The following is a 20,663-nucleotide window of genomic DNA, read 5'->3' on the forward strand; positions in this document are numbered from 1 at the left end:
TATATATATATATATATATATATATATATATATATATATTCCTTAGAAAAGAAAGAATTTTCAAAATCAAACAATTTCTAAAGATTAAAATCATGGTCAAACAATAGATTGCCATGACTCGCCTTGTGGATCCAATCTGACAGGGAGGGATGAAAGGTGCCCATCCGCTTCCACCGCACATGAAATACCATAGAAATGGTCAGAACAGGTACCTCGATGCTTACAAACTGTCCAAGATTCAGACAAATTCATAAAAGACAATCAGAGACTTAGCCGGCCACAATGTCGCTAATGTCACTCTCACCAACGTTATGAACACCGACTGTACTGTTTGTGACTAGCGGCGGTGTAAGTAAAGCCATTTATAACTTCCATATATACATCGTATTTCATTGAAAAAACAAACAAAACTAGTCAGTTGTAGCTACAACAATGGATTTTAAAATTAATGAAAGTGGTTAAATATATATCGTGAAGGGTACGGAATTCGGGGAAATGTCCTAGCGTGGATAGAAGACTTTCTACATGACCGCAAGCAATGTGTGGTGATTAATGGCACGAAATCGTCATCTGTACCTGTAACAAGTGGGGTACCGCAGGGTAGTGTATTGGGCCCGCTGTTGTTTGTTTGTTTCATAAATGATATGCCTGACGTTGTACACTCCTCCATACAAATGTTTGCCGATGACGCCAAGTTATGACCAAGCGGACTGTGAAGAGCTGCAGAAGGACCTCTGTGGGCTCCAGGAATGGTCGAAGGAATGGCTGCTGAGATTCAATGTCACGAAGTGTAAGAGGATGCACCTGGGGCGTACCAACGGTAAGGAGGCGTACCATATGTCCCAACGGGATGAAGAAAATGTACTAGTTGAGACTGTGTGTGAGAAGGACCTAGGTGTGTATGTTGACAATGAGCTGAAGTTCTCGGGCCATTGTGAGAAGAAGGTAAATCAGGCAAATAAATTATTGGGTCTTATAAGAAGGTCGTTCAGATATCTAGACGGTCCGTCCCTCGTGACGATCTTCAGGAGTGAAGTGCTTCCCCATCTGGAGTACTGTCACCCCATCTGGTCCCCGAGATATGCTAGGGACTGTCAGTTGGTTGAAAATGTTCAAAGGAGGGCCACCAAGCTGGTGCCTGCACTTCGGCATCTCAGCTACCCTGCGAGATTGGAGCGCCTGAACTTGCCTAGCTTATACTACAGACGGGCAAGGGGGGACCTAGTTGAGGTTTATAAGCATCTCAGGAGGCACTACTCAGTTGAGTGTCCTTACTTGGAGCTGGCGGACGCTCGCCCCACAAGGGGTCACAGCTCAAGATTGAAGAAGCCGCAAGTCCGGAAAACCGTGAGGGCAAACTTTTTCGGAGTGAGGGTTGTAAACTCTTGGAACAATCTACCAGAAAGTGTTGTGACGGCACCGAGTGTGAGCTCTTTCAAGAGAAGACTTGACCAACACTGGAGCGGGTTCAGGTACATTCAGGAGCCGGTGCATGCCCAGTATTTGCCAACAGTGCGTGACAGAGACGTGACCGATCGCCCGGGCGGCTAGCGAGCCGACCTTTTGGTGAAGAATATAAAGGAAACGAGTCGTGACCGATCGCCCAAGCGGCTAACAAGCCGATCAGTGGCGAAGAGGATAAAAGTAAAAAAAGTAATGAAAAGGTAAGTAGGCAATGTGATGAATAATGATACTGTTTAGTGATAGAAGATGGAAGCAGTGCAAAGGAAGCTACTTGGAACGGACCTAATAATACTTACGTAATCGAATATCAATTCGCTCTGTAGATTATAGAATGTGCACCTAAGGTTGTCGCCAACTTATGACGCAAATTATCAGACTACTATTCGTATTTAAACACGATTTTAAAATTCCCGCTTAAGGTGTTTCGTCGTCTGCACAAGGGAAAGCATTATAAAGAAAATAATAATAAAGATTTCAATTAAAAATAAAAGCATATAAAAGGACATATATAAAGGTTGGAATAGCTCAAAGACTTTGCTGGAACACAATATTGATACCTTCAACAGAGGTTCAGAGTCAGAGTAATGGTAAGTTGTTTTAAAATTGTATGGTTGATTGGTAAAGCCTTATTATTAAGTAAATATTTGCTATCTATCAATATAAAATAATGATACTACACGAGTTATAATAAAAGATATAAAGAGTATATTTTTAGTATTTCATAGATCTTTTAGTTTTACTGAAAAAGCGTGTAAATTATTATTGGAACAATAGATTCTGAGACCTCAGTGAGACAACTCCACAGGATTGCTAGGAGTGATAGATAAAAACAAATCTATTATTTTACATTAATTAAGTTTAGTTTCAGGCCAAACAAATATATAAAGGTAAGTATTTAATACAAGAATAATCGGTGAAGTAGAAAAGAGGGCTAATTATTGCATATAGGTTAAGGTTATATGAGCGTGAGGACAAACATAAATGGCCGGCCTTGACTCTATTGGGCCTGTCGTCACACAAGGCAGATGTCACTCACTCTGTATATCCTATTACCCTTACCTCCCGTACAACACACTCACGTTTGAGCTCCACCGCCTTACACTTGGGGATTTGCTCTGAAATTCTCTGATTGGATAGTGGTCATTTTGATTTCTTTGTGGAAAAAAGTGGGTGTTTTTGACACAAGGTTGACGTGGGTGTCTCGAGGGTAGTGCCAGCGTAATTTTGTTCTGCCCTCGTCATTTCACTTCACTTCTGTCTAGGTTAGTTCTGTTCTGCAGCTGCATGATGTTTGTCTCTTTTTGTTTGGTATTTTTCTTTTGGTGCTCTAGTACTGTGGTTTGTAGAAAGTAAAATTTAAGATATTTTGTATCAAGGATGTATGACATTTAATCACAATTATTTAATTACGCATATTAGGCACAGGTGATCATAATGGTGTGATTACATGTTAAAATATAAATTTAGCTGGGTAAGCATATTGATTACCATATACCAATAGTAAATTATACCTAATAGCTACTCTCCTCTCCATTTCAAGAATTGATTTGCTCTTTCCATTTACTGAACTTAAGTGAATTGATAAAAACCAATGAACTACATGTGATATCATTGTGTACTTATGGGTAATTGCAAATTTGGCAAATACAGTACAGATACTCAGTGGCTTGTTCTTGCTAAAATCAGACAATTTATTTCATATTATTGAATTGAAAGTAATGGAAATATCAGATAAACAATTTGAAAAGGATTACCGTATTCTAAATGAAGGAATATATTGGTCAGTATGATGTTGCAGCAATTATAAAGCATGCTCAATAAGACTTAATTTTAGGCACAGGATACAGATACGACGGTTGATGTCTATCGGTACAGCATTCTTATACAGTACTCATGTGTGGTGGACAGACTGTACAATGATAATTACTAAGATACCTTTCTGACTAACCTAACTTAACCAAACCTAACCATTAACAGTAGTCCGTCAATACGGCTGCCGTACCTATATCTACTACATTAATTTTAAGTGTTCTTTCTATGACACCTAGGATTTTAATTGTCTTGTGCAGCATTATACTACTTTGTAATTGTGGTTGCGTGATCATGCACTTTTAAAACGGGCAAAGCAAATCAACTACTGTACACCTTATCTAACATTTCCAAACAAAAATATAATCATAGAGATTTAAGTTTGGTTGGTTCATTTTATTAGTTTTTGAAAGTACTAAGTACATTATGTATAGTTTTCACCAAAAATTAAATTCGGAAAATCAATGTTTTATAATTGGAGGTTACCACACCAGGGTCAACAACTCTTGCTGCCCTTCTTGTAAAAACTAACATTCAGGTTGTTAAATTTAAATATTTGGAGATGAAAGTTAGGGCAGTAGTGTAGGTTATGGTGATTCATTTTGGTATATGAAATGGTTTATTTTATAAGATTATATCCTGGATTGAGCAACTCCATAGAGCCAGCAAATGAACTGGTCATAATCCAATGACCTTCACTTGAGACTTGTATCTAAAAAGTGAATAAACATGGAAACTAGAATATCCTTTACCTTCATGCTGGTAAGAACAGGGATACAAATTCGCCAATTTTGCCAAGTTGCCAGTAGGGTTAGTAGAATTTATGATTTACTAGCCCTTAAACAAGTAAAAAAAAAGGTAATTATATAGGACTAACCCTCGAGTGAAATTGATTGAAAACAATTATTAAAATGCCTGATTTTCTCTGTTATATTATAGTGGACACTGTTTTAGTTTGTGGAAATATGTTAAAAAATGGATATTTTAAAAATAAACGTTACTTAACATTTGTGGGTATGAAAAACAGGTCTAACCTAACCAAATAAATCTATCAAACCTTACTTAACTTCCTTAACGCCAGACCCCCCGGTATATTAAACAGAAAGAACTTATTATGATATGGTGAAATTTCGGGCAATTTCTGGACGCGAGATGATACGGCTGTGTCGACGCTATGCATCTCGAGCTGCGGAGTGATTTACTGTGTTGGCGGGTTCCACAATAAATTATTATTATATCAGAACTCACTGATGAAAATAATGTAAAAAAATAAACGGTAATACAATTAATTTGTCCGCAGGTTAGTCCTATATATTAACCCCCCAAAAATCCAGTCTGGTACTGTATAATCATTTATCTGGTTCATAGAAAGCTCTGTAGCTATACTTAATATTATTTTTTTTATTTTAAAAGATATTTAGTTCCAGAAATAATGTGAAACCATAGTCAATTACAGTGCAGTATAATACAGTACTGTACTGAAATACAGTAGGTGCTCATCTAAATAAAATTCAATTTATTACAAACAACTATTTACTTTAGGACATGATTTGGTCAAGCATTTCCTCTGGTCATCATCCAACTCACTGTTGTAGTCCAGTACCTGTACTGTACTTTTACTGTCAGGGCCAGCTCTAGTATTCTGGGGACCCTAGGAGAATTCTTATATAGGGCCCCTATCATGATTGAGGTAAGGGATTCCAATTATGCTATCTCTCTCTCCCACAAAAACCTCATTTAGATCATAACTTTGCTTATCAAGTTGTGAAATAACAAGAGATGCAAAATGCAAAATGAGCAGTCACAAGCATATATATCACCTCTTGTGTACTATTTTTAAATAGTACTGTATATTTGAAAACTACTGTATTGAAGTGGCACATGGTCTCCAGAACCAATCCATCATCCCCTTTATTTAAACTGAATTTTCAATGGAAAGTTTGGAGCTAGCCTCCATGACATTCACTTTCCTTCTGGCTCTCACCTTGGAGAAAAGACTCGTGAGATACTTACTATACGTAATAAGTTTTTATGGGGAGGAGTGATGGTTTCATCACTTTACATGCATCTCTCTCATAGGTACATCATTGACCAGGCTTGATATTCCTAACAAATCAACACTTTTCAAATTGTAAGCCTGAGGATACTCGTTTCCAAACCTGGAAGTTGAATCTCATTATTCTGTAGTCTAAGCCTGTAAGTCCATTGTTCTGGTAAACAGTACATTATTAAGCTTGCATCTTGACGGTAATTCTCTAATGCATGATATGAAAAGTACAGGTGGCCCTTGCTTAAAGTGACTTTATTCTAAATATGTGAAACTCGTGTGACCAGTATAATCATATGTCAGAGCAAGTAAACCAATATTAATTTCAAAAGCTATGTAAAAACAATAATGATATTTAACCAATAAAAATTATTAAAGGAAAATAAAATTCAAGGAAATGTGCAATATTGTGCTATTTATTCAGCCAAACAATAAGTATTTATAAACTTTTCTTCTGGCAAATGTCTCCTGACCCTGGAGAAGCTGCTGTAATGTAACTAAACCCATTTGACTCTCAGTCTGTCTGTCCCCAAAATAATTAAAGAATTAATTTGTGGATTTGCATTGAACATGTAGGTTTAATCATCATGATAATAGATTCATATGATAAATTTTTGACACAGATTGCACCAAAATTGCTTAAGTGTTGCAGTGGTAACAGTCCATGCAGTGATAACTCATTGGGTTTTCTAGGCATTAAAGAAGTGACATGAGACTGTCTCCAGCACTGATTACATTTAATTAATGTACAGTAACATCATTAGTTTGATACAGTACTATTTCCCCAGTCACAGTACTAATAGTTTGTGGGCAGGGTTGGGATCCACTTGAATGATGTTTTAGTTAATTTATTTCGCTTTTAAATTCCAATTTCAAACTCGGGTTCCTGGAAGCTTAGTGTTTCAGCTTGAAAGTTTGTTGAATTTACAGAGCCATCCTATTGTGGGTCAATTAGAAAATAGGGTTTTAGGGCCAGTATATTCTCAGTAAAACTCTCTACTTTAACAAAGAGGCACAAAGATTTTTATATTTTGTCCATAATACTAATTCAGAACAAAGTTGAAATTCTAAATAGAAATCCCAGCTTGTATATAATGACAAGAGCCCAATTGTCTCCTAACCAAAGAGTAGTTATGTAGGCTAACCAGTATTTTACAAGAATGATTACCTGGTACATTTATGTTGCGAGGGATTTTTCTTCTCACGAGTCCCTTGTTGGGACTGGTTATCTCTGATGGAATTGAAGCATCTTTTCTATCTACCACAGTACTTTAAAATACCGTATTGTACCTCTGAGGAGGCAGTTTCCTCAGTAGGGACAAAGTTAGAAGTGATTTAGCCTCTTGCTGTCAATAGCAACAGGAAGTCTTGTGGAATTGAAGAGCCACAAGCCGTAAATACTTAACAGCTCCTTAAATTAATCTTAAAAAAAATATTTAATACCTTCAGATTTATTTTTCCCTCACAAGGAGGAGGATAATTGTTAAAGATAAAACTACATATTCAGTGAAAAACTTTCAGAGAGCAAAACTTGCGAGTTCTCTGAACCTGATTGTTTGCTTCTGTGCTGTGGTATGTCATGTAAAGTTTCATTTGAAGGATAGAGCTTTTAGGCTGTGTAATAGAGTATGTACAGTATTCTCTGAAATTGTTAATCTACTAAAGTAGGCAGTAAGGGATACCAGTAACTTAGTTCAGTATGTATTGAACTAGAGTACTGTATCTAGTGCTTACCATAACTCTCTTCTCATTACAGTACAGCAGGGTTGGCATTGATTAAGTCAATGATTATTTTGCAGAACAAAATATTTATTTTTTATTTATTTTTTTTTTTCATAAAATAGTTAACAAAAAATAAATTTGAAGGTTTATAAAATAAATTCCTTGTTTAACTTTGTGCTGGGATTTAAAGTCATGTCATAATAATATCAGTTAATTATGATTTTTCTGTATATATTACCGGTAAGCTTTGGAATATGCTATCTTTAGGAACACTGGCAACTCAGTCAGGCATCTCTGGACCACTAGTGGACAGTCAGGACATGAACAGGAATGTATCTGGGCTGTGGCTTATAGCCTGAACCAACAGTGGATAGACAGGACATGAACAGGAATGTGTCTGGGCTGTGCTAATAGCCTGATCCAACAGTGGACAGTCAGGACATGAACAGGAATGTATCTGGGCTGTCGCTTTTAGCCTGAACCAACAGTGGACAGACAGGACATGAACAGCATTCAGTACAGTATACTGTACTTGAAAAAAAATAGTTCAAAAAAATTATATATATATACAGTATATACAGTGAACCCTCACTTTACGTGGTCAATTGAACCCACTGCGGCCTGCGTAAAGTGAGAAACGCGTAAAGTGAACAACATAACATATGGGATTAATTGAAATAGAGACCGGGCCGACCCCCAAACTCCACTTTTTCAGACACAATACCAACGTTGTAGTAAAAATAACTTCTTAATTTTATGATGGTATGCACACAATTAATAATTAAGAGAAATATCAATAATATTAGGTTTTTTAACACGTACATTAGTAGAAAAGATGGCTGGGCACACGGGGATGGGGGGGTTGGTTCCGAGGCAGAGGGCAGATTATTGGCCTTCACCTGTATCACTTGTATTAAATGTATCACTATTCACCACAGAGGCTTGCAGGGCCTCTTTGTCAAACCCCTCAAAGTCCATTTAAGTCCATATCCTCACTATCATTATCACTGTTGGGCCGGCTGTGGTGGGTGAAGAACTCGGTAATGTTTTGATGACTGGGCGACCTTGTGCGCACCCTGCTCGCGCCGCTCTCCACGTAAAAGGGTACACACACTGCGGAAAGTGAGCATTCCGTGTTCGGCAGGGTACCGCGTAAACGTGGAAATGCGTAAAGTGGGACCGCGTAAAGCGAGGGTTGACTGTATATTATTTATTTTTGTAATAAAAAAAATCGCCAACCTTGCAGTACAGTATAGAAAACTAACACCCCACCATTTTTAACTAGCACTGGATTAAACTTGTACAGTATATCAGGTAGAGGGTCCAGTGTGCTGATGATTGGTCTGATGATCTTGTATATAATTCGAGTGACACTTGGTTCGTATTTGAATATGTAAAATTCATAAGATAAAGGTATTGTGTAATCTGTGACAATTTTTAAGGAGTCATATTATCTGGATAAGTGATTAAATGTTTTTGAAGAGCATGTAAGGTAACAAATAAATTAGAATTGCTGGCTGCAGGCAATTGGTTAAGCTTAATCTTAAAGTGCGGCGGACATGTATGATGTTTAGGTTTTTCACGCCATTGCTTGGGTGCACTTGTGGCTGCTGTTGTTGTCTGGTTACTGTGACGAAGCTAGCGGCTCGCTCCCTAGCCGGAAAAACATATACGCACTCCCAATTCAAATTGTGATTTCTCCAAGTAATTATTATTTCTTATATTTATTGACTTAATATAAATTTAGTAAAAATAGAAAAGAAAAAAGATTCGGCTTTCTAATGGTGCATAAAAATTAATTACAGTACAGGGGGTCCCCGGGTAATGAACGAGTTCCTTTCTTGAGGACGTTCTTATGTCGGAACACATACCCTATGTGCACTATATCATAGACCAAGTCCTTTTATACATCTTGAATCACTTAATTTAAGAGAAAAGTAGAAATTGAATGATAAAATACAGTAAAGCTATGTAAAAATTAAAGTTATAATGAAACCTTGGGCTGGCTGATCTTCCTCCCATATCACTAGCAATCTTTCCATTTCAATTAACAATCTACCTGTACTTCCTTGTTTTGTTGTCTCAGTTAGGTGCATTGGTTTAGATCCTTTTTCATGTTCAAGAATTTTGTGTTTGCCTTTCCAAATTGTTCCAACCGTTTACCGACTGAAGCCCAACGCTTTACCAATGACTGAGGGTGTTTCGCCTTTTTCATAACATTTAATTACATCAAGTTTCATTACCATTGTAATTTTTTTCCTTTTCTTGGATGCACTACTATAACTTGCATCTGGTTTGCATTTGGGAGCCATGATGAGGGCAGAAAAAGAGAGTTAATAAGCAAAAGGCAACAGTTTGCACTTAATCACATACGTTACTGTGGTGAGAGTAAGGCGTACTGACGCCCTTACGGTGCATGGCTTGGTGACGCATTACTCCCCACGTGTTGCTCCGCTTGGCCACTACACCACGCAAACTAGTTCTCATTCTTTAAAATACTACAAACCAGTTGTACCCATGTCTGATTCTTAAAATAATTGACCTTATGGGACCTGGTTGGTATCGGCGGGTGTTTGTAAGTCGGGGACCCCCTGTATCTCAACTGTTTTCTACATGTACTGTGTTTGAACTACATTATCTTAAGTGATCTGTTCTGTATTCTATGTATTGAAATATTCCCCGTCCTGGGCGTACAGCGTACATAAATATACACACCCTTGAAAGGTTATGCATATGGACTCTTGATGAAAAGATAGTTGTAGTGGCAACATGGACATCTGGTGGAATTTTTCCAGGGGGGGAGGGGGGTACAAACGCCAACAAATCCCCCTTCAGTTCAAATGCATAGTAGGACAAAATTCCCCCATTTTTTTATATTAATGTTTCTGAAAGTTAAGTTAGGTATGGTTTGGTTAGATTTTTATTGTAGAGGGATTTTGTCCTACATTCAGCAAGGTGGACAGGCTAGCTCCCACAGTCAGTTTTGGTAAAGTTCTTTATTTTTTCTCTCTCTCTTTCTCTCATTTATAGCAGACTTGTTACTATACTGCATAATGAGTTTGATACAATACATAAAATTTTTATGAATTCATTAAGATGAGGTTACCTGAAAAATCTATAGTGCTGTATTGCATATTGCAGTACCTGTATCTTTTATTGTGTACAATAATTATAAACATCTTTGTTTAGTAGACACAATCATACAGATTAATACCAAAATGTGCACATTTAAATTGCATAGACTGCACCATAAGTGTAATACCCCTAAAAATACATACTGTACTTGTAAGCTGTGTTTTGGATTGCATTGTATGTAAATACAGTATACAGTACAGTATTTTCACGACAAGGTTGGAACTTGGGAGACTTGTAATTAGTACAGTACAGTATATACAAAATAAAGAACGAGAATCTTGAAAATTGCAATAGAAAATAGGGAAGTGTAAAGGAAAATTTACACTTAATTAATATAATTTTTAGTACTTCCCAAGAGCTACTGTGGAATGAAAACTGCAAGTGTCTTGGTTCTTGTCTGAATTTAGCAGTTACTTTTTGAATGAGTTCTTGTTTATTCTCTCAAATTTTTGTCCAGTGAACACTCATCATGCACAATCTAGATAAACAATCTTGTGCCATCATTGATCTTGACCAGGCTTTTACCCTTCTCACTGTGTTTTAGCAGATTCTCAGGTCCATTATCTTCTTTTGAGACCAAACTTCAAACCTGGTGGCTGCTTTTAAGTTTTCAATTTTATCCAATTTAATAATATTTGCAATGTAGTCCTTGAAATCTTCTTATAGTGGGTGAAGTGAATACAGGCCTAAATTTTGCTTAGTTTCAGCAGTAAATCAACTTTCCAATGAAGATCTGCTGGAGTCTAAATATGGTACATAGACTGAGCTACCAAAATATTCTTCTATAGTTGAGCCTCTGACATTTGTATAGTGTTTCTGTCTATCACACTGTCCGAGAAGGGTTAGCTCAGTGTCCAGCTCTGCTGCTAATTGTGACCATCTATTATTATGGTGCCAAGACATTTACAATTTTCACTTTACCCCACGAGGTGGCTAGTTTATTGGGCACCCCGTTGCATCCTGTGCATGGCGAAGTGCAGAAGCGATTACAGCGCCGAACAGGGAAGCAGGCAGAGTGTTGCTTGCCTTCGTGATTCATGCATTCAGGGCAGTCTAGTATATACAGTATCTAAAATTACTGTAAAATAAAATTGATAACTGATCTAAAATCATGGTATCAAAACATTAGTGTACTGTCTTGGTATAAAATCACAATTGCGGAAATGTGTTCCTACATTCCATGGAAACCCGTCGCCAAACAGCCAACTTATATGACCTATAGCAAACTTATCCACCAATCACGTCCATCGTTACACGACCAACACCCATTCATTCATAAACAGTGATATTACTACTGTGATATTGCTGCTTGGAGACGGGTTACTACAGGGAGTGTAGGAACACATTTCCCCAACTGTACCATGGCAAAATCACACCAACACAGTATAGGTATCTTTAAAACAAATACTAAACTTTTCTTACCCTATAACCTCATGTATGGCAACATGGTAATTGACTAAATCTAAATCAGACTCTGAGAGTTCTATCTCTCAAAAATTTTAATTGTTGATGGAATAGTGTAATTATTGTACTAACCTTGTTACACGCCGAAAGGCCTTAGTTGTTGAAGCACAGTAATAACATTATAACAATAACATCAGAAGTGACTTGTGTCATGATGGTGACTTGTACAAAACTGTAGTACAGTACAGTAGCTGGGTGAGTGGTTGGCTCTATGACCTGACCTAATTTTATCAGTGTTGTCACCCCGTCGAAATTGGGGTCAGGAGAGCCTTAATCTCAATTACCCGAGGTAACTGATCTAACCTACCCAGACCTAATATCACCGAACAATCTGACCTCAGAAAAAAAACAACAACAAAGCACTAACACCAAGTTAGTTTATACACAACAGATGATTGGCACCAATTTCAGATATTTTTGTCCAGTTGAAGTTGTGTGGATGTAAAATGTTGTTGTTGATGATATATTAAAAGCTTTTAAAGCTGATAAATAATTATCCTACACATTTACAGTCATTACAACCTTTTTGTGTCTTTCCAAAAGCCTCGACAGCAATCTTCTCATGGATTTGCAATGCTCTTTTTGAGCATTCAATATTCTCAACTTTTTACTCTAGGGTAAAAAAAAAATAGGGATAAATTCTGCAGCAATACAAAGGTGTCTGAATCACATTGCTGTATGCCATGTTCACAATATGGATGTATAGAAGCTGGCCACAGAATTTGCAGCCAAATCACATCAAGTGAGATTTGTGTTGGGTATTGTGAATTATTTGTTACTCAGGTGTAGTAGTCTTCCAGAAAAAATACATATGCCTTCTTAAATTTTATAGTTTTTATAATGTACAGTACAGGGTACAGTACTTTTAATAACATAATTACCATGAAGAAATCTAGTTTTACTGTTACAAAAATATATTTTTATAATTATAGTGTACAGGTATTTACATTACAGGTACTCCTCGACTTACGACCACCTGGACATACGCAGTCGTATAAAATATTTTTCAAATTACAGTACGTAGTTTCGAGTCCCGACGTTAGTGATCGAGCTGTGCACTGACAAAATTTTCGTTTGTAATTCCCTTTAAAATGGCTGCCAAGCGTAAAAGTGAGAGTTCTCGTGGTGCTGAGAAGAAAAAGAGACACCCATTTTAGATTTTCTATGTATTTTTGCATTTTCGACTTAAACCAATTCGACTTATGAACTGGTCGTCAGTCCCTAACCCCGTCGTAAGTTGAGGACTGACTGTATAGTGTACAGCATACAAATTTTGCAAGTCATTCTCCCCCTCCAATCACAACAAATCTGTGCCAGTGCTTGTAAACCTTTCTTCTGGCCCTCTACTTGGCCTCCAGGTAATCCTCCTTGTCAGTAAATTGATTTAAAGAGGTTAGAAGAAAGAGAACTTAGACATGTTAAATAACAAGAAATTGGCATTTGTAGAATATTTACGATGGTGTGAACTAGACCAACATTCCTGCTGTGCTGAGTTTGAAATCTCTTGCAGTAGCCATTGAAACCCGCAAATGTTTAAAATTGGATATCATTGTTGGTAAAAAGGTGTACAAAAATATTAAATGTCAATACTCAAACCATGGTTGATAAATCCATATTTGGTGAAGAATTACTGGATTGAGAAGTGCTGTTGGTTGGATAAGTAAAAGTATGGTGAGGATGTAAATAAAAGACAAAGACAGTAAGTGAATTGAAAGGGTATGCCAAGTTGCATTTAACAATCTAAATAATTTTACAAATAAATTTTACTTCACAGATGTCAGGTCCATCACAACACAAGTATCGTTACAAGAACCAGGGATTAGATTCAGCAGAAATGCGGAGACGGCGAGAAGAAGAAGGTGTACAGCTCAGAAAACAGAAGCGAGAACAACAGTTAGCCAAACGACGGAATGTAAATGACCTTACAGCTGGACTGGGGGAAGATGAAGCTGTTGAATCATCGATGAACCAGGCAAGTCAAAGATGTACAGTACATAACTGGTGCTGTAGCTGTCACAGTGTTGTAAATATTTATAGCTTCTCTGTAAATATTACAAGTAATTTCAAGCTGAATCTTCTCAATGCAGTACTGTATGCAGTTACGTGCCTGTATATTACCAGATAGATAGTTATATTAAAATCTTGGCATATATTGTAAAGGAACATAGCATTTTGATTGGTGCAGAATAATAGAAGGTCTTACAGTACATAAAGCAAACTGAAAGATAAGATTTAGATATTCTTAAACTCTGAGACAATCTCTTGTTATTTTTATGACAGTATATTTGAGAGGACCTTACTCTTAACACGTGAAATAATGAAAAATTTAGTGACTACAGATAAGGTTCATTTTATAGATCTTTCACAAGAAGGTTTAAGTTTTCATTGACAGTAGTGAAAATCCAAGAATTTTATGAATCACAGAATGTAATCGTCATTCTTTAATATTTCAGGAAAGTAACCAACAGGGCGGTGTTGTAGGCGGTAGCCTGATCACTGCTGAAATGGTGCAAGTTCTCTACAGTGATGATCTTGAAGCTCAACTCAATGCCACACAAAAGTTCCGTAAACTACTTTCAAGGGAACCAAATCCACCCATAGATGAAGTTATCCAGACTGGCATTGTTCCAAAATTTGTTGAATTTCTTCAAAGGGATGGACATTGTACATTACAGGTGTGTAATATCATCTGATTGACGTTTTGCATGTTCACTAGCTCCCTGTTGATCTCTACCACAAGGATATGCATAAGTTATGCAAGTTTAAAATCTCCTGCCACACATATCTTCAGTCTTTGGCAAGGGTATGCACAATTGAATATATATATATATATACTGTATGTATATATATATATATATATATATATATATATATATATATATATATATATATATGCAGGTAGGTGCATGATCTAGGTATATGCTATTAACTACAGCATAGCAACATATATATATATATATATATATATATATATATATATATATATATATATATATATATATATATATATATATATATATATATATATATATATATATATATATATAAAATCACTGTCAGGTGTCTGATAACTTAGCATATATATATATATATATATATATATATATATATATATATATATATATATATATATATATATATATATATATATATATATGGGATTCCAATAAGACTGGCCCGACCCCCAAACTCCACTTTTTGACGACACACAACTATGTTGTAGTAAAAATTTTATCTTAACTTTATGATGGTATGCACACACAATTAATAATTAAGAGAAATATCAATAATATTAGGTTTTTTAACACTTGCATTAGTAGAAAAGATGGCTGGGCACACGGGGATGGGGGGTTGGTTCCGAGGCAGAGGGCAGATTATTGGCCCTCACCTGTATCACTTGTATCAATTGTATCACTATCCACCACAGAGGCTTGCAGGGCCTCTTTGTCAAACCCCTCAAAGGCCATATAAGTCCATATCCTCACTATAATTATCACTATCACTGACTTGGGCCGGCTGTGGTGGGTGGCGGGTGAAGAACTCGGTAATGTTTTGATGACTGGGCGACCTTGTGCGCATCGTGCCCGCGCCGCTTCCCGCGTATATGATGAAAAATTCCGTGTTAAGTGAAAGTTCAGCTCTGGCGAGGCACCGCGTATATGATAAAATGCGTTAAGTGAAACCGCGTTAGGCGGGGTAATACTGTATATATATATATATTATAAAAAAAAATTATTTTTCACTCGTGGCTGTGGGCCTAATGTAATAAGAGTGAAAAGAGAATCATACAAATTAGAAGAGTATTTCATATTGTACACAGTGTTAATGTACTAAAATATACCTGTTGATAAAAATAGAAATTCATAGTACTGTACTGTGCATATTTATATACAGTACATAATTATACTAATGTACGAGGGTATGGTTAAGTATTATTTGTGTGCTATGTCAGTGCGAAAATGGTTCGGTATCGGTGTCTTCGGACCGGGTCGGGAACATATCCTCCTTTGTACCTGTTAAATGAGGTTTCCTTTGAATGCCATTTTTTAGGACCACATCACCTGTTTAAAGTGAGGGAGTGCTGTACTGTACATGAAGATACAACATTATGTGTAATATAAATTTGGTTGTTTTTATTTCTGTTATTAAAGTTTATTTTAATTTTTTGTGTCAAAGATCACAAGAGTACTTAAATGCTGTATATGTACAGTATGTTTGTTAAACTTGAGTGTGTAATACAGTACAGTCGAGTATTGTTTTTATCATGAATACTGTAAAAGTACTAGTTTTCATTGTAATTGAATTTGTGAAGCTGTATTGTTTTCTCTTGAAGATAATAATGGGGCTACAGTAATGAGTTACTGGTTATATTTCAGTTTGAAGCAGCCTGGGCACTAACCAATATAGCTTCTGGCACCAGTACACAGACTCGGATTGTGATAGAAGCTGGTGCTGTCCCTATTTTTATTCGTCTTTTGAGTTCTGATTTTGAAGATGTCCAAGAACAAGCTGTGTGGGCCCTCGGAAACATTGCAGGAGACTCACCTGATTGCCGAGATTATGTCCTCTCAGAAAATATCCTAATGCCTTTATTACAGTAAGTATTTCAATGCTTTCTTTATGTACTGTACAGTATTTTCATTGTGGATATATTTCGTTTAGCTGGTAAATATATTTTACTTCAGGACCTGAAAAATTTAATTCATTCAATATAACATTAAGATGGGCCTCCTGCTCATGTGTGAGGCGAGGGTGATATCTGAACAACATGGGAAAACCAGATGAATATCTTAAGGATATGCTGTAGAAGGTGAATACCAAGGCAAAGCATATCTGGTGTGACACCTTAACCCTTAAGCCCCGGGTTAGGGTGCTGCTGGCAGTACCCCCCTGCGGGGTTAAATCGTGGAAAAAAAATCAACTTAAAAATATATATAAATAAATTAAAAAAAAAAAAAAAAAAAGATGGTGGGAAAATAGGCAGATGTTTTGGAATGTCACCTGGGGCGCACTAGTCGGACGTTCTGGAACGTTACCCGGGGCCTAAGGGTTAAATGAACACAAGACAGAGATTGTGTTGTACGTACTTGGTACCAGCTACCTTGCCCTTTTGTTATGAGAGCCTTGCATGAGTAAATAGAGAAAAACTTTTGCACAATAACTCATGTTTAATAAAGTTTTGATTTATTATTTCCAGACTCTTAAGCAAGTCCACTCGTCTCTCAATGACTCGCAATGCCGTCTGGGCCCTCAGCAATCTATGCAGGGGGAAGAACCCACCTCCTGACTTTGGACGCGTGTCTCCTTGCCTCCCAGTCCTCTCCAGACTCCTCTTCCATAGTGATCCTGATGTATTAGCTGATGCGTGTTGGGCTCTTAGTTATCTTAGTGATGGACCTAATGAGAAAATTCAGGCTGTCATTGATGCAGGAGTGTGTCGCAGACTTGTTGAACTTCTTATGTAAGTAATGAAAATTTTATGCCTTTCAAAGAGAACAGAATATTGCTGTAGTGATTATATATTATTAGTGATAGAATAAACATAGGTCAGGTTCTGGTTTATGTTGGAAAGTATTACCACTTTTTGCACGGTATTTAACTTGGATAACACACACACACACACAGATATCCTTCCAATAAATACAATATGTACAGTATACTGTAATTTCTTTCAAGGAGCAATAAGCTACCTTCTATAGAATAGAGTAGTTTCTCTTCAGTTTAAATTCACTTTTGAATATACATGTACTGTACAGTATATATTTTTTAAATTAATCCAGACACACTAAACATTCAGTACAACATATTTGCCAAGGCCTTCTTCCTTATAATATCAGTCCAAACCTTTGTTTTCCTGTTTTTTAAATTTTCAATCAGTCATATTCCAGACATGGGGCTAAATGAAAACCTTTACTTTCTTCCTTTCTAATTGACATTGAATTGGATAAAATTACCTCTCAGTTACAGGAACCAAAGTACTGTTATGGTACATGATAGTGTCTTAAATCTATATTTGTCTTGCAATTCCAGGTTTAATCAACACAGTGTAGTGGCAGCGGCTCTAAGAGCAGTTGGTAATATTGTTACAGGCGACGATGTGCAAACGCAGGTAATTAAGACAATAGTACCATCTTCATTGATTGTAAGGGTAAAGGAATAGTGGCAGAAACCCAAATCCTATCCTAGTTCCATCTGATGATCTCATGTTTGTTGTTTTGTATTATGGCAATATAAGTGTGTGATTGTTCTGCAAGTGTCTATGTTAGTTCCAGATTGTAATATCTTTTGGCTATTGTAAGATTCCCTTTTTATTATTTAGTGCAATGTATATATATCCATTAATTCATGATCTACAGATGAACAGGTTGGGTCAAGACATGGTATTGTGAAGAATAGAGTGGGAAATGTAAATGCTTCAAGTCTAAAGATGTCAAGGGATGTGTGATGTAAGCTTATGAAGTGGAAATATTTGGAATAAATGTGTGTGTGGGAGCAACTTGATTGGAAGAAAAGGAAAAGGGATGCCTAGAAAGAGACCATGGGAAGTGTTGTGTCTGTTGGATTATTTGGAGTTACTGGGGTGGTATTAAGTTCATAGGAGTATGTTTTTACCTGAGAGGTGGTGATTTTGTAGGATTATATGGGGTTAAGTAAGAGTTAGTGAGTTTGGAGGAGTGAGTGGAATTACCTGAGATGTGATGAATTTAATAGGAATGTGTGAAGTTGATTGAAAGGTGGAGTGATTTGAAGGATATGTGGAAAAGTGCAGTACGTATATAGAAAATGGTTTGAAGGAAACTGTTGATAAACCATTGAGCTGAAAGGTGGATGACACAACCCGTTGGATTTCCTATAAATTTATTGAATGAGTGATAGATCTATTGAGAATATGCAATGTGATGGTTAGTACTTTAGAGACCAGTAGATTGTTTACAGAAATATGTGTTTGAATTTATAAGAAAAAAAAATCATATTTTTTTACTCATTGTGCTTTAAAGAAAAACACCATTTTCACTTGTGACTTTGTGACAGTGAATACTTAGGTAGGCCATTAAAAGAAAAATAGTGGCATGGGTCACTTTGTAGAGAAGTAGTTTATTCTTCTTAAATTATATCCTTTGCTGTGTCCACACTACATCCCTACTTGGATGTGCCTCTTATTCTCATACACAGTAAGTATGAATATTTGTCTCATTTACTTCATACCTTTATTTTATTGTTCCTGTCACTTACTGCATTTGTCTTGCACCATTTTCTCCTTTTTCATGGATTTTTTGCCACTTGACCCATCATACACAAAATGGAAGAGTAAAGGTTACATAGTGTGACATTCAACTAGCTTATCTCTCCTTATCTCCTGTATACATGCTGAGGCAGCTTTGGGTTGTTTCTAATATGTTCTTAAAATCCCAGTGGTATTTGTCTTACAGGTATTTATCAATATATTAACTAGTGTATTACAGAATCCATATCAGCTTGAAACATTTTGTCTGTTATTCAAACTTTGTGCTTTGTAATGCCTACATACTTTTAGTCTACTTTACAGGGGCCAATGAACTGGGGCAGAAGAAATGCAAAATTACTTAGTACAGATGCGCCTCTACTTACCAGGGATATGAATAAAGTACAAAATTAATGTCGGCAATTTATACATTAGAATACTGTTAAATACTGCTAAGATTTGCTGTAGAATAATGTGCTTTATTTATTATTGGGGTTGAGTTTTACAGTATTGTACATTCTTTAATTTTCTTAATTTTTTACCATATATTCAGTATTTACAAGAGTAAAGTTGGACTCACGATCGAGCCTCAGGGACGTTAATGGTTTGTAAGTAGAGAAGCGCCTGTAATGCCTGTGATTTATTCTTCATTGCATTGGAGATTATGCTGTTAATTATTTTAAACATATGGTCTTAACTTTATGAAGAATATTTTGAAAATAATATGCATGTTGATAAATTTTTTCTCAGGTAATTCTCAACTGTTCTGCCCTGCCTTGTCTATTACACTTGTTGTCATCCCCGAAAGAATCCATCCGGAAAGAGGCATGTTGGACAATCTCAAATATTACTGCAGGCAACCGCTCTCAGGTGATGTACAATTAACGTTGCTAGAAACAGTTGTCATGTCTTATACAAGTATCCCTTGAGTTATGAATGGGTTAGGTTCTAACAAAAAACATTTGTTTGGTAAATTTTCATTTCATGAATAGATAAACACATGGAAATATAGGGTTTGGTTCCCCAATGATAAAAATACCCCAAAAACAAAATCGGTTCACAAACGAGCAAAACCGAATGATAAATAGTACACATCTACTGTATTCTAATTTACTGCCTAACACACACAAAAAAAGAAATATTAAAATGCTGTAACTTTTGTATGTACAGTAATATCTCCATTAGCCGGAATCCCTAAAATCTGGAACTCTCCGATAGCCGGAATTGAAATTTTCTTGGAAAATCGTTCTCAAAGTCAAAATTTTCTGGAAAATTCCGGCTTTGGGAACTATTTTCCAAGGGGCACATTTTCCGGAAAATTTTCCCGATATCCAGAAAATTCAAGGGATGGAGTTTTTTCGGGGTTTGAGAGATGAAAATCAGGTGCATTTTCCGGAAATTCAGAGAAAAATTTCCGGTACCCGGAAAATCACAGAACATTCCGGGGATGAGGGATTTTTTCCGGCATTGAGAGGGTTGCCTCGTTACCCGGAAATCTCTCATTCCCGAAAATTTTCTGTACCAATTGTTCCGGCTAATGCAAATATCACCAAATTATCTTATGGGAGGGCAGGCTGGGCGCACCACCACAAAAAGGGGGGGGGGTGAGCAAGGATGGGCTGAGAAAGGGCCTTATTCAGCAAGATGAGGAGGGTTGTTCACCTCATCACTGCTGTCTGCCAAGGACACCACAGCATGCTTTTAAATTGTGGTCACAGTGGAAGCAGCCAGACTAAGATCTTTCCCAATCTTGGTGAGCCCATCAACATGCTCATGACACTTAATCACTTCCAGCTTTGT

The 20,663-nt window shown here is 36.6% G+C and overlaps 1 protein-coding gene across 1 annotated transcript in view; it reads left to right on the top strand.

The window, feature by feature from the left end:
* Positions 1-2,238: 2,238 nt before the first annotated feature.
* LOC121868758 (importin subunit alpha-7-like) overlaps positions 2,239-20,663 on the top strand; it is a 30,508-nt gene continuing 12,083 nt past the window's right edge. The window contains exons 1-7 of the mRNA XM_042369642.1: positions 2,239-2,351; positions 13,416-13,613; positions 14,095-14,316; positions 16,018-16,238; positions 16,839-17,102; positions 17,672-17,750; positions 19,614-19,733. Of these exons, the coding sequence (XP_042225576.1) occupies positions 13,416-13,613; positions 14,095-14,316; positions 16,018-16,238; positions 16,839-17,102; positions 17,672-17,750; positions 19,614-19,733 (1,104 nt within the window). The 5' untranslated portion in view covers positions 2,239-2,351. The remainder of the gene's footprint in view (positions 2,352-13,415; positions 13,614-14,094; positions 14,317-16,017; positions 16,239-16,838; positions 17,103-17,671; positions 17,751-19,613; positions 19,734-20,663) is intronic.

The sequence above is a fragment of the Homarus americanus genome, unplaced genomic scaffold (assembly GCF_018991925.1).
Source record: "Homarus americanus isolate GMGI-L3 unplaced genomic scaffold, GMGI_Hamer_2.0 scaffold30535, whole genome shotgun sequence".
In the NCBI taxonomy this organism is placed as follows: Eukaryota; Metazoa; Arthropoda; class Malacostraca; order Decapoda; family Nephropidae; genus Homarus; species Homarus americanus.